At 33.3% G+C, this 16084-nt stretch overlaps 1 protein-coding gene across 1 annotated transcript; it reads left to right on the top strand.

The window, feature by feature from the left end:
* The first annotated feature begins 8603 nt into the window (after nt 1-8603).
* Nucleotides 8604-13748, top strand: LOC143053672 (uncharacterized). The gene is made up of 4 exons (XM_076226462.1): nt 8604-8973; nt 12009-12041; nt 12617-12707; nt 13620-13748. Exons 1-4 carry the CDS (start codon nt 8792-8794, stop codon nt 13746-13748), a joined length of 435 nt encoding a protein of 144 aa, XP_076082577.1. The 5' UTR covers nt 8604-8791.
* Nucleotides 13749-16084: the final 2336 nt, after the last annotated feature.

Here is a 16084-nt window from a genome sequence, read left to right as displayed (position 1 = left end):
TCTAATGTTATAACTGATCAAAAGTGATCCACGCTAATGTGTTAATTTTGATCATTTGTGACTCATGATCATGCTAATGTTTCATCTTTATTGAGTATAAATTAATGTTTGATTAATTTGTGAGCCGTGGCCTTTATTTTGCCAATTAAAATAATAATTCATTTATATCTCTTTGGTATTTTTTCAAGCATGAATCTTAAGTTATTTAAAGAATACCTTTTGATCGAAAGCAAATTCATAATACAAAATAAATGTTTATTAAGTTAAAGGTCATCATAACATGCATGTGAAATTCATCATTAAAATGTGTGAAAACATATGTACAAAAGTCAGCACTCAGATATACTTGATCATGTTGATATGAGTTCATAAGTCAGTTCTGGCAGAATATTTGTAGCCAACACGTCGTACTGTATACACAAAGTCCATATTTGTACTTTCACCGTTTACAAGTTTTGTATTTTGTTCAAGAAGGATCTCCTTTTCATATTTCCGAACGGATGCTTTTACAGTTATCATCTTAATGTAAGATGCTGTTTGCAGTTTCAATAACACAACGACAAAGATAAAATGTTAGGATGGCTAGCGAAAACTGCTCGTTCAGGTGGTCATGAAAAGACTCGGCACCATTCGAATTTGTTGTTCTCGTTTCCTCGGTGTCAGGAAATTTGCAGAGTAGTATTGGGAATATGAAAAATTAGCGGAAATGCAATACGCCCTTCGTTTGATATGTTTGAACTTTTCATTTTGCCATTTGATTGGGAATTTTCCGTTTTGAATTTTCTTCGAAGGTCACTAGTTTTGTAATTTTATTTTTCTAAATACAGTGTACATGTACATAAACAACAAAAACTATTTTTTAATCTACGGCTTGGTTTGCCATTACAAGATCTTACAACTATCGCTCGATCGACGGTGTCCAAATTATTGTTACGTTAACTTATTAACCCTATTACATGTACATGTATGTCTATTTGGGTTGATCACCCAATTTTGTCAATATAACAGAATGACCTGTCGTACATGTGGAAAATTAAGCTGGATATGAAACCAGGTTTAACCCACAGTTTTCTTTTGGAAATATGCCACTGCATGGTAACTTTCGCCCTTCTTTTCTGTACCAAATCAAGCATATGATAGTTGTTTTTCACTCGTTCCGCTAGTGAAAAACGTTAGATTTTAGATTTCCAATCTTGGATTTCCGAGTTCCTTTGTTGTACTTTTTTATAAGCCTGGTATCCTTTTACAACCAATTGGTCAATAAAACTGGTGGCATAAGCCTGGTATTCTTTTACAACCAATTGGTCAATAAAACTGCTGGCATAAGCCTGGTATTCTTTTACAACCTATCGGTCAATAAAACTGCTGGCATAAGCCTGGTATCCTTTAACAACAAATTGGTCAATAAAACTGCTGTTGTAAGCTTGGTATCCTTTTACAACAAATTGGTCAATAAAACTGCTGTTGTAAGCTTGGTATCCTTTTACAACCAATTGGTCAATAAAACTGCTGTTGTAAGCTTGGTATCCTTTTACAACCAATTGGTCAATAAAACTGCTGTTGTAAGCTTGGTATCCTTTTACAACAAATTGGTCAATAAAACTGCTTTTATAAGCTTGGTATCCTTTTACAACCAATTTCTCAATAATTGATACTGCTGCTAGATATGTCGCTATAAGATAAGATAGTTTCACTTTGTATGTTTTGTAAAAGATAGTTTACGCAACTACAATCATGGTTAATAAAAAAAAGCAAGTGTATGAGACATATTTTTTTATTTTATTTTTATACGACCGCAAAATTTGAAAAAATTTTCGTCGTATTTTGCTCTCACGTTGGCGTCGTCGTCGTCGTCGTCGTCGTCCGAATACTTTTAGTTTTCGCACTCTAACTTTAGTAAAAGTGAATGGAAATCTATGAAATTTTAACACAAGGTTTATGACCACAAAAGGAAGGTTGGTATTGATTTTGGGAGTTTTGGTCCCAATATTTTAGGAATTAGGGGCCAAAAAGGGCCCAAATAAGCATTTTCTTGGTTTTCGCACTATAACTTTAGTTTAAGTTAATAGAAATCTATGAAATTTTGACACAAGGTTTATGACCACAAAAGAACGGTTGGGATTGATTTTGGGAGTTTTGGTTTCAACAGTTTAGGAATTAGGGGCCAAAAAAGGGCCCAAATAAGCATTATTCTTGGTTTTCGCACAATAACTTTAGTTTAAGTAAATAGAAATCAATGAAATTTAAACACAATGTTAATGACTACAAAAGGAAGGTTGGTATTGATTTTGGGAGTTTAGGTCCCAACAGTTTAGGAATTAGGGGCCAAAAAGGGACCCAAATAAGCATTTTTCTTGGTTTTCGCACCATAACGTTAGTATAAGTAAATAGAAATCTATGAAATTTAAACACAAGGTTTATGACCATAAAAGAAAGGTTGGTATTGATTTTGGGAGTTTTGGTCCCAACAGAATAAGGGGCCCAAAGGGTCCAAAATTAAACTTTGTTTGATTTCATCAAAATTGAATAATTGGGGTTCTTTGATATGCGGAATCTAAAAATGTACTTAGATTCTTGATTATTGGCCCAGTTTTCAAGTTGGTCCAAATCGGGGTCCAAAATTAAACTTTTTTGTTTGATTTCATCAAAAATTGAATAAATGGGGTTCTTTGATATACCAAATTTAACTATGTATGTAGATTCTTCATTTTTGGTCCTGTTTTCAAATTGGTCTACACTAAAGTCCAAAGGGTCCAAAATTAAACTTGGTCTGATTTTAACAAAAATTGAAATCTTGGGGTTCTTTGATATGCTGAATCCAAAAATGTACTTAGATTTTTTATTATGGGCCCAGTTTTCAAGTTGGTCCAAATCAGGATCTAAAATTATTATATTAAGTATTGTGCAATAGCAAGTCTTTTCAATTGCACAGTATTGCGCAATGGCAAGAAATATCTAATTGCACAATATTGTGAAATAGCAATTGTTTTTTAATTAGAGTTATCTTTCTTTGTCCAGAATAGTAAGCAAGAAATATCTAATTGCAAAATATTGTGCAATAGCAAGATTTTTTTTTTAATTGGAGTTATCTTTCTTTGTCCAGAATCAACTTAAATCTTTGTTATATACAATATACAATGTATATTCACTTTTTACTACCAACTGATAAATTAAAATAATCTTTACCATTCAGTGATAACAAGCAGTTTTTTTTACATCTTATTTCCTTATCTTATCTAAAATGTTTTTAGAAAATGTATGAATGTATGTTGGACATTTGCCAGACATGACTATGATGTCATTTTCTATTTTTATTTGCCCATAACTTTATGTAAATAACTTCATTGGAAATTTGCCAATATAAAATGTTGCTGATGAAGTTTTTTTTATTGTTTTATACAATAAACAATGTATATTCACTTTTACTACCAACCAATCTTTACCATTCAGTGATAACAAGCACTTTATTTTACATTTTGATATTTTATGATGTATTTAAAAGAGTAGTTATTGTTGCAAACTCCATTAGAAATTTGAATTGATATCAGTCTTGGAAAAAGGGAAACAGGGATGTGAAAAAAGGGGGGGGTTAAATTTTTCTCATTTCAGATTTCATAAATAAAAAGAAAATTTCTTCAAACATTTTTTTGAGAGGATTAATATTCAACAGCATAGTGAATTGCTAAAAGGCAGAAAAAAACTTTTAAGTTCATTAGACCACATTCATTCTGTGTCAGAAACCTATGCTGTGTCAACTATTTAATTTTAGATTTAAAAAGTTTGAAGAAGAAATCTTTAATTGAAAAATTTGTAAAATCTTGACTTTTGTTTTGTGTAAAAAAAAACCCATGTAATGTCAAAAATTTGATCACAATCCAAATTCAGAGCTGTATCACGCTAAAATGTTTTGTCCATACTTGCCCCAACTGTTCAGGGTTCGACCTCTGCGGTCGTATAAAGCTGCGCCCTGCGGAGCACCTGGTTTTATTTGAAGTCATTTCTGACTTTTATTTAAACAAATGCTATTAATCATCGTTACTTCATGCTCGTATTAAAATAAAAAAAAATAGAATAACACATACGTACATCACGGTCTTTTTAGATTGTCCAGTTTAGAAAGATTTGCGTTCTTACTTATTTAACCAATAAAATTAAGAATGAAAATTAAGAGACCAAATGGCCGGTATAGAAGTAAGCTACTTGTAATTATTTTAAAAGGTGATCGTACGACCTTTATTAAACATGAAATTGTTTATGAAAACCTACAGTCCGAGGTATTTAAAAGCCTCGGAAAGGTTAATTAATAGTACTGCAACCAGAGTTCATTTTAAAAAACTTTAATGGTCCGGAAGAACACACACCTAAATTATATATCGATGGAAAGAGGGAAACGTGTACAATAAGAAAAGTTGGGTCGTAAAAATACAGAGTGTTCACAATTTTGTGAAATTGAGGCCAAAGGTCAGACCTAAAAATATCAATATTTCAACCACAAGAACAAAAAGGAGAAATATTATGATATTTATTCAATAGAATGCTACAAAAACGATTCAATCATAAGCATATGCTATAAACGATGTTAAAACGACAAATTTGACTACTTATATGAAGAGTTGCCATTACAAAATGGCGTTGATTTGGAACCTTCTGATTTTTTTCCATTTAAGACATAGCAAAAGAAGAAGTGGCCTTGGCCTTTTCACATCCATAAACTTTCATATTGTGTATAGTATTTCATTATAGTATATTACAGAATTATTTTCTAAAGTATAAAACACCAGTTTATCAAATTATTTCAATATTTTTTCTATCTTTGAAAAAACAAAATTCAAGCGCTGAAACAGTGCATTTAATTTTGCATCTTTAAGGTTGTGTATTTTGTGAAAATTAGTATCTAGTTATAGATAAATACATATGTATTTGGAAAGTCTGGACAGAGCAGTTATTACACAAAATATATTATAGTCACCCGAGGCGAATGCTAGGTTTAAAAAAAATTGAGTGTAAAACAAGGTCAGTTTGGTGCATAAACATTTTTTAGTTAACTCATTAATTTTTTAAGGGAAGGATGAAAAATTATACAATGCAATGCCAATTTTCTAATGTTGTAATTCAAAATCAGTCATGATCCTTATATAAATTTTAAAAAGCGACACACAATAGCTCAAGTATTCACAAAATAGGGACATGAATCAATCTCTTAGTCATCATATGCGGATTCAGTACGCGTATTAGCATTACAAGACACTTCCCTTTTTTTTATAAGAATAAGAACAAGTTCGGCGCAGGACAGAGTTTGTTCAAAGCAAACACAGTTTTTTAGTACAAATGCTATCTGGAGCGTAAATACCGTCATGATTTGGTCAAACTCGTCAGATATAGTCTTACCTTTGCATAGGAAACACAAAAGAAATGTGAGTACAACGTTTCGATCAATGTTCGTGACCCATATTCCCATATGCATATGCATGATGTATCTGCACTGCCAATCCCAAATGTAATGGCCGGGGCGAATGTTGCTACAGAAACGATTGATTTTGTAATAGCCATACATTTACGAATTTTTGTTATCTTTAGGGACAATATACGGTTCAGAAGCGCCTTTGTGTTATTTTTCATCGATTAACTATCAAATGAACTTTTGAGCCTAGGCTCCGTGTTGAAGACCGGACCGTGACCTATAATGGTTTACTTTTATAAATTGTCACTTAGATGGTGTGTTGTATCATTGGCACTCATACCACATCTTCCTATATCTATTAACAAGCTATGCGGGCATCATTTCCATAGAAATACCAAAACGAGGACATAGCTCATAAGAGCACTAGTGGCAGGATGAAGTAATTGTTCTACTTTTAATGTATCCTTGATATTTTCAGACACACCTTGGTGTAATTCTGAAAATCTTAATATAAACTTCAATTTTTCCTGCAGCAGATATGGCATCCCCTAAATTGAGTTCAGAGCTAAACTCTATAATTCATATCCCTTGGCCCCACTGTGTCTGAATTGTAAGGTGTCACAATATCTAGTTAGTTCTGGAGTTTGGCAGTTTGGTAAGCATCAGAGACAATTTTGGGTAAAATTGTTCGGTATATATAGAGGATTTGCTACATCTGAAAGACTTTTTCTTATGGAAGAACAAATTACATCACTAACAATCGTTATTAATAAACTGACAGCAAGTTCAAATTCTAATTTTTTCAGTGACTGTTTTACTTAATTGCACAGGTGTTGACTTCAATAAGTACTTGATTATGCATGGATAAATGATTACTAACATTAATAAGCACAACTTAAAAGGCTGTCAACACGTTTAGAGGTTTTTCTTTTACACAAAAATCCTGTTTTCATATCCAAACTACAAAGAAGAAACTGAGCGCGAGATCGTATAAAAGTGTCAGGTTGTGATGATACATGTCGATCAATTTGATCACATATATGGATTTCTGTTGTTTCTAATTTAAAGTTCCCCAAGGGTGACTGGGGAAATGAAATATGGTCACTTGGTCTTCCCCCGATCGCCAGTATAACGAAGTTGGGCGTCCGTTTGGTTGTGCGGGATGTATCAAGTTCGCAGTCACGTCCGGTCAGAATGGGGACGTTAAAACCGATGCCTCGTGTAAACACCTTTGCATCAACTCTTTGAGGGGTCCGTAGGTGGCATGTTGCAATGGAAAATTTCTGTCCCAATCCAATATCCCATCATTTTCCAGTGGCAGTCGAAATTTTCCCGATCATCATCCCGAATGGCCTCTATTATGACAAAACCTACCTATTGCATGCAGTCAGCTCTTCTACATTATGGAATAGAAGAAGAAGAAGAAGAAGAAGAAGAAGAAGAAGAAGAAGAAGAAGAAGAAGAAGAAGAAGAAGAAGAAGAAGAAGAAGAAGAAGAAGAAGAAGAAGAAGAAGATGCTTTATTTCCATAAAATGGGCTCACAAGGAGCATAATATAATATCATTGTAATATAATATTCTTTTACAAATATAATAAACAACACAAGTTACAAACACAAATAAGAAACAACAGAATATAAAGCTTTCTACAAATCGTTTACGACGCCACAGCCACTGGATTTTACTCCATATAGGTCTTGGATTCTACGACTTTTGTCACAGGTGAGAAAACAATATGGTACTAACTAATGACCATCAACACATGCACTGTAACTTTTAACCCCAATTAAAAAAACACACCCTTATTAAACCAGTTTATTTTTCCAGATAAGCGAAGAAAGCCAGTGTCTAGCTTTAGCTGCCATCAGAGACATATAATACAATGTATCTGCTGTAAACAATGCCAACTTGCGAAATTCTCAAAAGAATGAAATTATCAAGAGGGAAAGTAAATATTAAAAAAAAATATTTTCATTAACCAATCATGGTGTCAAAATTTGAGCAATATAATCAAAAGACTTAATGGTAGCCTTCGTCTGTTGTCTGCTCTTTGGTCGGGTTGTTGTCTCTTTGACATATTTCCCATTTCAAAACATAAAGTCTTTTGGAAGCCACGCGGCAACTCGGAGAAAGTACGTAATCTTCTGCAAAGCATTCTACGGGAGCCCGAGACAGCTCCTGGTCGATTTTTATCATTCATTTTCAAACTACATTGATATTTTCTAAAATTTTAAACAAGCGATATTTTTAAACAATTTCATTGACAAAAAATTAGCCTTTTGGAAGTCAATGCAACTTGGAGAAAATGCCTACCGGCTACGTTTTCTTATCAGTCAATCATTCAAGAAGGGGGATAGGACCTTTATCGGAACTCCGGGATCAAGTGTTTTTAAACTCGGGATTTTGGGATTGACCCTTTCGGGATCCGGAAATTCTTTTTTTCAAATTTCGGGATGCCGGGATTTCATTTATTTGAATTCGGGACCTTGGGATCTCGTGTTTTTAAGCCCAGGATTTCGGGGGGCCCACTGACTGCCTAAGAGGGACGCTTCAGTTATTCCCTATATATATATATAAGCAACCATTTTTTTCCCTAAAAAGCCCCCCCTTAATCCGCCTCTGACAAATTATTTAACTTGCATACAATTTTCAAGAAAATGAGTATAACAATGTTGCAAGAAGTCATAATTATTTGGACTTATGTTATGGTCGGTTATGAGGGTTTGAATGGGGGGGGGGGGGGTCTTTTATTCTGTAAACATTTAATTTTCACCCCTTTTTTCTCTAATCTTCAAAAAATTAACCCTTTTTTTCTCTAATCTTCATTTTTTTGCCCGTTATTTTCTAATCTTCATTTTTAAGGGCATATATTATTCTTTTTAAATCATTTAACCCCATCAAAACCCTCGGTTATCATAAAGTTATTTTTATATTATTATTCTCTATATAATAACCCTATTCACACCCTCGTACATGTTTATTGAAATAAGAAAGTTATACACATATACATATATAAGGGTTTTGGTTTTCCACGTGTATTTGTTGACATCTTCAAACAAAAATGTACTTATCAACCAATTAAAATGCCGTATTTGTACACACCTCCAAAGTTATGAGTAGTTTCCCTTGTCATCTAACAACATTTTCTATACGATTGCAAACTTCCAGACTGTAAGAAAGCCAGTCTACTTCCTGTTGAAATATTAACAGAAGACATTTTTCTCTAAAATTAATTTACATGTGGAAAAACTTGCTTATATGATAGTTTGTACAGGTGCTTTCAGAAAAATCTTGCCTTTGTTTATGTAAAAGACAGATTTAATTAGATTCAACGTAAAACATTTCTACTGGCTTACAACATTGGACGAAAATCTACTATTAATTTAGTACTATGATGCATCGACATGTAACCTTTGTAAAGAAAATAATCAAGCTTGAAAACTTTGGACGATATTCTAAGAACGGTTTTACACTGGTTGGTTCTTGTAACTCTGTAATAAACAGACACTGGTACAACACTGGTACCAACAATCCAAACACTTACCATACACAGTTTCCAGCAAAAGAGGAAAAGTAAGTTATGCCTATATTTATCATGATTTATACATAATTGCAAATATGTTCTTGTAGATATGCTTGTTGTATTGCTCACACTAAATATTGAATTATGAAAAATTAGGAAATTAGCTAGTTTCTTCATGTTTAGAATCAGTTTAAGAATGAATCCTGGATTTCCTTTCTACTATCACGACTATTAAGTATATAAAAAGGAGACTGCAAACCAATGACACGACCATTAAAAAGTCTTTAACTGTATATATAGGGGTGGCAAATTGACTCTTTTTCTAAAACTTGAACGTTGCTAACACCATGATTATACAAAAGAATGTAGCCAAACTAAAGTGATGATGACTGACTTTTAAATTTTACACAGACTTAAAAAATAGCTATATATATGAGACATTGCTGACACCAAGATTTCACAATCATAGCATGAACAAGATGTAATGACATTGACAACATCAAGATTTTACAGAACATGCACAAGTCTTATAATATACGACTTCTGTGAGAGCCTGAGGTTCATATCATTGATCATTTACATTCAATGTTTTTATTGGATTTTTAGCTCACCTGTCCTTTGTTTTATATGCACATATATATAGACCAAGGTGAGCAACACAGGCTCTTTTGACCCTTTAGTTTTTATTCGAATGACAAATTTTTTTTTAGTCATATATATTGGTCATATTGGTATCATGTCGTTGTCAGCATCTTCCGCAGACAGATTATTTCTGGATAATAACTTTAGTATTAGTAAATAGAAATCAATAGAATTTTAACACAAGGTTCAACTTCATAATCACTAAAGGAATGTTGGGAATGAATTTGGTTTTTATTGTCCCAACAGTTTAGGAATTAGGGGCCAAAAAGGGGCACAAATAAGCATTTTTAAAGGTCAAGTGAGCTTTTCTCATCACTTGGCGTCCGTCGTCCGTCATCCGTAAACTTTTACAAAAATCTTCTCCTCTGAAACTACTGGGCCAAATTCTACCAAACTTGGCCACAATCATCCTTGGGGTATCTAGTTTAAAAAATGTGTGGTGTGACCCGTCAAACCAACCAAGATGGCCGCCATGGCTAAAAATAGAACATAGGGGTAAAATGCAGTTTTTGGCTTATAACTCAAAAACCAAAGCATTTAGAGCAAATCTGACATGAGGTAAAATGGTTGATCAGGTCAAGATCTATCTGCCTTGAAATTTTCAGACGAATAGGACAACCTGTTGTTGGGTTGCTGCCTGTGAAATGGTTATTTTAAGGAAATTTTGCAGTTTTTGGTTATTATCTTGAATACTATTATAGATAGAGATAAACTGTAAACAGCAATAATGTTCAGCAAAGTAAGACCTACAAATAAGTCAACATGACCAAAATTGTCAGTTGACCCCTTAAGGAGTTATTGCCCTTTATAGTCAATTTTTAACAACTTTTCATCATTTTTTGTAACTTTTCTAAAAATCTTCTTCTCCAAAACTACTTTGCCAAATTTAACCAAACTTGGCCACAATTATCATTGTGGTTTATAGTTTAAAAAATGTGTCCGATGACCCAGCCTGCCAAACAAAATGGCCGACATGGCTAAAATTAGAACATAGTGGTAAAATGCAGTTTTTGCTTTATATCTTTGAAATTAAGACATTTAGGGCAAATCTTTCAAGATTTAAATGTCCATCAGAATAAGATATATCCCCTCACAAATTTTGAGTTGAATCAAACAACCTGTTGTTGGGTTGCTGCCCTAAAATTGGTGATTTTAAGGAAATTTTGCAGTTTTTGGTTATTATCTTGAATACTATTATAGATAGAGATAAACTGTTAACAGCAGTAATGTTCAGCAAAGTAAGATCTACAAATAAGTCAGCATGATCAAAATGGTTAGAGGACCCCTTAAGGAGTTATTGCCCTTTATAGTCAATATTGAACAACTTTTCGTCATTTTTGTAACTTGTATAAAAATCTTTTCTAAAACGTCCTTGGCCAAATTTAACCAAACTTGGCCACAATCATAATACTAGGGTATCTATTTTAAAAAAAAGTGTCTAATGACCCCACCTACCAACGAAGATGGCCGACATCAGTAAACACATTAACAGGTGAGCGACACAGGCTCTTGAGAGCCTCTAGTTTGTGGTCTTCGCACAATAACTTTAGTATAAGAAAATAGAAATCTATAAAATTTAAACACAAGGTTTATGACCACAAAAAAAAAAGTTGGGATTGAGGTTGGGGTTCTTTGATATGCTGATTCTAACAGTGTATTTAGATTCTTAAATTTTGATCCCATTTTCAAATTGGTCTACAATCTGACAATGTACATTAACATGATTAAGGTCCAAAGTGTCCAAAATTAAACTTGGTTTGATTTTAACAAAAATTGAATTCTTGGGGTTCTTTAATATGCTGAATATAAACATGTACGTAGATTTTTGATTATGGGCTCAGGTTTCAAGTTGGTCCAAATTAGGGTCCAGAATTTGGTACACTTTAATACATGTAATTCATTCAGGATTCCTCCTTCAAACTTTCATTTTTATAACAAAACATTATTGTTTCCAGTACTTAGAGACATAGCTTGATCAGGTCATGAAATTGAGAATGAAAATGGAAAATGTATCAAAGAGACAACAACCCGACCAAAGATCAGAAAACAGCGGTAGGCCACCAATGGGTCTTTACATAGCAAGAAAATCCTGCACCTATAGGCGGGTTTCAGCTGTCCCCTAAATAAAATGTGTACTAGCTAGTTCAATCAAAATAAAATTGAGAATGGAAATGGGGAATGTGTCAAAGAGACAACAACCCGCCCAAATAAAAAACAACAGCAGAGGGTCACCAAATGAATGTCACTAAAACATATAAATGAACTTAAATTATAAAACATACATAACTAACAAAGGCCAGAGACTCATGATTTGGGACATGTACATGTATGCATTGTAATATATGCCCGATCTACTTAAAATGAGACATTTATTCAACTAAGATTTAATTGTTTCACCATGGTAACTGTAATTGTGATAATATATTATATATATCTTTTACAGAGTTCTTGCATCAAGAAAACTACCAAAAGAACGGTAATTTCTAGCAAGATTGTTTTTCATGTGCACTTTTTTTTCTAAATGATTTCAACACAACTTGTGCATGGTGTTTTATATTTTTATTCTTCTTTTAGACACTGCTTTAACACACACATGCAAGTCAGTTAAAATCTCTTTTTGGGGGTGTAAAGTTTTTTCATTATGAACAGTGTTCTAATTTCACTCCAAAATATCTTTCCGTGTGCAAAATGTTATATTTGACAAAGACATAAATATGTGTCATGACAATATTTTGGAGTAAATCACTGATCACAATCCAGAGTGATATTTAAATTAAATCCCCCTGTGTGTGTATTTTAATGCACATTGGTACCAGATATACAGGGTTGTTTGCAAATTTTTACATTCATGACATTTGGCAATAAAAACTGAACATTTTTTGTTATATATATCCATGTAACTTTTATACACATGTACATGTATATATTTATGTGCAACACATCCTGTAGTTTGTCTCTTTGAACTATCAACTTCATCAACATGAGGTACATCATCAATTGTGTGTAGATATATAAACCGACTCAAAATAAATAGAACTTTATATTTTGCAGAGAATCCTGGGCAATACAGAATTTTGAAGATAGATTGTTTGATTATCTTAGTGATAATGGAGACAGGTTGAGCGTGCAGAAATTTAGAACTGTAAGAAATGCCATTTTATCATGTTTAAACTAGAAATCAGTTGAATCTGGAATAATTTTGAATTCTCGAAAATTGATTAGAAATTTAAATGTATGATGAAAACTAACCCAACTAAATAGGGTTAGTCATATGAGCATGGCTAAGGTCAATTCTGCTTTCACTATAATTTCAGTATGAATTGATTAACCCCCCTTATAATTAGCCATGGGCACACAGCTAACCCTATTTAGTTGCATGGGTTAGTTTTCATCATAAATTTCTCATCAATTTTCCAGATTCAAATAATTCCTTGTTTTTATTCTATCTGATTAAAATACAGATCCTGTGTTCAAACATTGCTCATTTAGGATCTGACAAGACTCCATTTTACTTTCTGTTCTTGTATTTACTATATATATCAGCCAATGAAATTTCAGCTTTCAAATTCTTGATGGTGTGTTTTAATTCAACAAAATCAGAGGATTCTTCAAAGAATTTTAAAAACAGAAAGTAGAGCCCAGTGTTTTCAGATCCTTGTATAAAACAAAGCTAAGTAGACTCATTATCTTTATTTTAATCCGATTGTGTTTTTATTCAGCATCATATAAAAATAAGAAGATCATGTATAGTGGTATATGAGACAACTATCCACCAGAGTTCAAATGATCCAGTTGTAAGCAGCTTATGATCACTGTACTTCAACAATGAGCAACACCCTTACCAAATAGTCAACTCTAAGAGAGCCTAGCATGACAAAATGTAAAATAATTGAAACAAGAAAACCAACCATTTCGTAACAAAACAATACACCACAAACATGACAAAATCAATTATGATATAATACAGAAACAAACAACAACCACCTAATTACAGGCCCCTGACTTGGGACTAGGTCAATTGTATGACAAATCGTTATTTTTCTTCCTTCTTCAGGCAATAGCAAATTATGGTTTACGTGATTCTGACCCCAGGCTGACAGAGAGTATGGAGAATTTGAACAATGTACAAGCACAGGCAGACCTACATGGTTTGTTTGTTGATAAAAACACATTCAAAGAGTAAGTTATATAGAACTTTAGATGTCATCTTGGGATATTGTGGTTATTCGGCATGCATTTTACTTAACAAAGACAGGTTAGAGGCAGTGTGCAGAACATGTTTCTAGAATAACCTTTTCATCAGACACTAAAATTTAGAAACAATTTTAAAATCAAAAAGCATAAATTGAACAAACAAAACCATACAAATACATTTATTTAATGTTATGAATTGTTTTAGTTTGAATAGAACTGAGTAACAGCTGTTTTGTGAATGAAATCCTAATAGATAATGATGGTTAAATAGAGCTTCTTTTTGTAATTTTAAGTTGTCTCCCATTTATATAAAATAAGAAAATTTGGGTATGATTGCCAATGAGATAACTAGCCACAAGTTCGCAAGGGAGTTAGATGTTAAGAAATTATAGGTCACTTTATAGCCTTCACATTGTGCAAAACTCATACCAAATACAGGCTCTGACATAACAAACTGTAAAACAATTAAAACTAACATTTTGTTGCATTTGCTAAGGAACTTCTGATAATCACTTCCTGAAATTTATTCCCAGGCTTCATTTCAGCATTCTAGACCATGTGACACAAATTCAGAATCAGATTCATCCCTTATCAACTTCCTGTTTACCAAATACTTACATGTCATAAAAAAAACCCAGAATATGGTGTATTCATCCATGACACAAAAAAATCAGTACATGCACAGCAATAAACACACAAAAAAACAAAGCATAAGGGATTTTATTGCTTTTCATCTCAACGTCACATGTATTATACTGACACATACAGGCCATGCACTTTTTTAGGGAAAATATACAAATAAGAGCTTCCTCAAATTTCTTATTGAGCTTGATGCGATTATGTTTTATTTTGTGATTTGATTCCTCTTTAACTTCCTGTTTAAAGAATATTAAAAGGGGGTATCATTAGTTAACAATAGCTTCCAATTCTTTTTGTTTATTTCAGTTGTATAGCAGATAATATAGTCTTGATAGCCAAAGCCTTCCACAACAATTTCAGGTGCGTAGCAACCCATAAGCAAAAACGCAGTTGCGTACACATCGAAAATTTCACAAAAATATAAATATGGTAAATCTAGTAACACTATAACCATGATAACTAAAGTAATGAAGTTAATAAAAAAAAATATATACAAATATGTTAATGATCTGCCGCTTTGTAGCTATATTCTTCTGAAAACTAGTCTTCCCTTTTCATTTACGAAACCAGCATTGTGATTCTGTTCAATGCTGATGCAAACAATTTAAAATGGCTGAGTCCTCCGGGTGTCAAAACACCATTGTCATGTCTTTTATGCCTTCCTACCCTGACATGCATCTTTTCTGAAGATTTCAAAATAACTGATGAAATAAAATATGACATTCTTAAGAGACCATGGACATCAACTCATTTTTATGAAACTCAAAATGTACAATGTATCTACCTTTCGTCGATCATTTGATAGCAAAGTTGAGCGGCCCCCAGACCCCCTGCCGTATGAATTCCTTCTCTGACATTGCGTACACATCAAAATTGCCTAGCTACGCCCCTGAATTTTATCATACCAGATTTCCCTATGTTTAGACAACAAATAGATGATCTTTATTGGAAAGCTAAGAGTAATAGTGCTGGCAAGGTAAGGTTCTTTATTGAAAGCTAAGAGTAATAGTGCTGGCAGGGTAAGGTTCTTTATTGGAAAGCTTAGAGTAATAGTGCTAACAGGGTAAGGTTCTTTATTGGAAAGCTAAGGGTATTATTGCTGGCAGGGTAAGGTTCTATATTGGAAAGCTAAGAGTAATAGTGGTCAGTGGTGGGAGGGTAAGGTTCTTTATTGGAAAGCTAAGAGTAATAATGATGGCAGGGTAAGGTTCTTTATTGGAAAGCTAAGAGTAATAGTGGTGGTAGGGTAGGGTTCTTTATTGGAAAGCTAAGAGTAATAGTGATGGCAGAGTAAGGTTCATTATTGGAAAGCTAAGAGTAATAGTGCTGGCAGGGTGAGGTTCTTTATTGGAAAGCTAAGAGTAATAGTGCTGGCAGGGTAAGGTTCTTTATTGGAAAGCTAAGGGTATTATTGCTGGCAGGGTAAGGTTCTATATTGGAAAGCTAAGAGTAATAGTGGTCAGTGGTGGGAGGGTAAGGTTCTTTATTGGAAAGCTAAGAGTAATAATGATGGCAGGGTAAGGTTCTTTATTGGAAAGCTAAGAGTAATAGTGCTGGCAGGGTGAGGTACTTTATTGGAAAGCTAAGAGTAATAGTGGTGGCAGGGTAAGGTTCTTTATTGGAAAGCTAAGAGTTATAGTGGTGGTAGGGTAAGGTTCTTTATTGGAAAGCTAAGAGTAATAGTGA

The sequence above is a fragment of the Mytilus galloprovincialis genome, chromosome 12, assembly GCF_965363235.1.
Source record: "Mytilus galloprovincialis chromosome 12, xbMytGall1.hap1.1, whole genome shotgun sequence".
In the NCBI taxonomy this organism is placed as follows: Eukaryota; Metazoa; Mollusca; class Bivalvia; order Mytilida; family Mytilidae; genus Mytilus; species Mytilus galloprovincialis.
The sequence above is the reverse complement of the archived record's forward strand: the minus strand, read 5'-3'. Positions and strand labels throughout refer to the sequence as shown.

Coding starts and splice junctions, on each gene's coding strand:
- LOC143053672 (XM_076226462.1), top strand. CDS start 8,792: ATGATGCATCGACATGTAACCTTTGTAAAGAAAATAATCAAGCTTGAA. Junction 12,042..12,616: donor AGAAAACTACCAAAAGAACG/GTAATTTCTAGC, acceptor TATATTTTGCAG/AGAATCCTGGGCAATACAGA. Junction 12,708..13,619: donor GCGTGCAGAAATTTAGAACT/GTAAGAAATGCC, acceptor TTCCTTCTTCAG/GCAATAGCAAATTATGGTTT.